This window comes from Grammomys surdaster, unplaced genomic scaffold (genome assembly GCF_004785775.1).
Source record: "Grammomys surdaster isolate TR1022 unplaced genomic scaffold, NIH_TR_1.0 693, whole genome shotgun sequence".
NCBI classification, from domain to species: domain Eukaryota; kingdom Metazoa; phylum Chordata; class Mammalia; order Rodentia; family Muridae; genus Grammomys; species Grammomys surdaster.
The window spans coordinates 527,681-528,628 of NW_021605112.1; the positions used below are offsets into that span (position 1 = coordinate 527,681).

Consider the following 948-nt stretch of genomic DNA (forward strand, 5'->3'; position numbering starts at 1 on the left):
ATGGAGAACTTCAGGATCAATGCCTCTCAGGCTCCCAGCTTTATTCTGACAGGCTTTCCAGGAATGGAAACCATGGAGCCCTGGCTGTCTCTGCCTTTCCTTTTATTCTATGCCATCTCCATCATAGGCAACTCCTTGATCCTACTTATCATCAAGGAGGAGCAGAGCTTGCACCAGCCCATGTACTACTTCCTGTCCCTATTGTCTGTGAATGACCTGGGTGTGTCTTTCTCCACACTGCCAACTGTTTTGTCTGCTCTTTGCTTCCATGCCCGAGTGATCACCTTTAATGCCTGCTTGGCTCAGATGTTTTTTATACATCTCTTTTCTTGGACAGAGTCTGGCATCCTTCTAGCCATGAGCTTTGATCGCTATGTAGCTATATGCAATCCACTGCGCTATGCCACTGTGCTCACCAATGCTCTCATTGTGACAATGGGCCTGGGAACAGTTCTCCGTAGCTTTGTTCTCATTGTTGTCTTCCCAATACTTTTGCACAGGCTACCCTTCTGCCACCCTCAGAACATCCTCTCCCATGCTTATTGCTTACATGTGGACATGATTAAACTGGCGTGTACTGATGTTTCCCTCAATAGCCACTATGGGTTGTCCATTGTGTTGCTCACTTTTGGCCTGGACTCTGCACTCATCCTTATCTCTTATGTGCTTATCCTTCGATCAGTGCTGGCCATTGCATCTCGGGATGAGCGCCTGAAGACACTCAATACATGTGTGTCCCACATCTTGGCTGTGCTCATCTTCTATGTGCCCATGGTCAGTGTGTCAATTGTGCATCGCTTTGGGGCTGGCCTGCCTCATGCAGTCCATATCCTCATGTCTATTCTCTATCTCTTTGTGCCTCCTATGCTAAATCCTATCATCTATTCCATTAAGACAAAGGAGATACGCCGGAGACTACTCAAGATGCTTTTCAGGGTCAAGTTGTGA

At 47.3% G+C, this 948-nt stretch overlaps 1 protein-coding gene across 1 annotated transcript; it reads left to right on the top strand.

Annotated features, from left to right (window-relative positions):
• LOC114633532 (olfactory receptor 51I2-like) lies at positions 1-948 on the top strand. The gene has a single exon (XM_028782096.1). The coding sequence runs from the start codon at positions 1-3 to the stop codon at positions 946-948; it is 948 nt and encodes a 315-aa protein (XP_028637929.1).

Bases quoted from the DNA above. Each gene is read 5' to 3' on its own strand.
- LOC114633532 (XM_028782096.1), top strand. From the start codon at position 1: ATGGAGAACTTCAGGATCAATGCCTCTCAGGCTCCCAGCTTTATTCTG.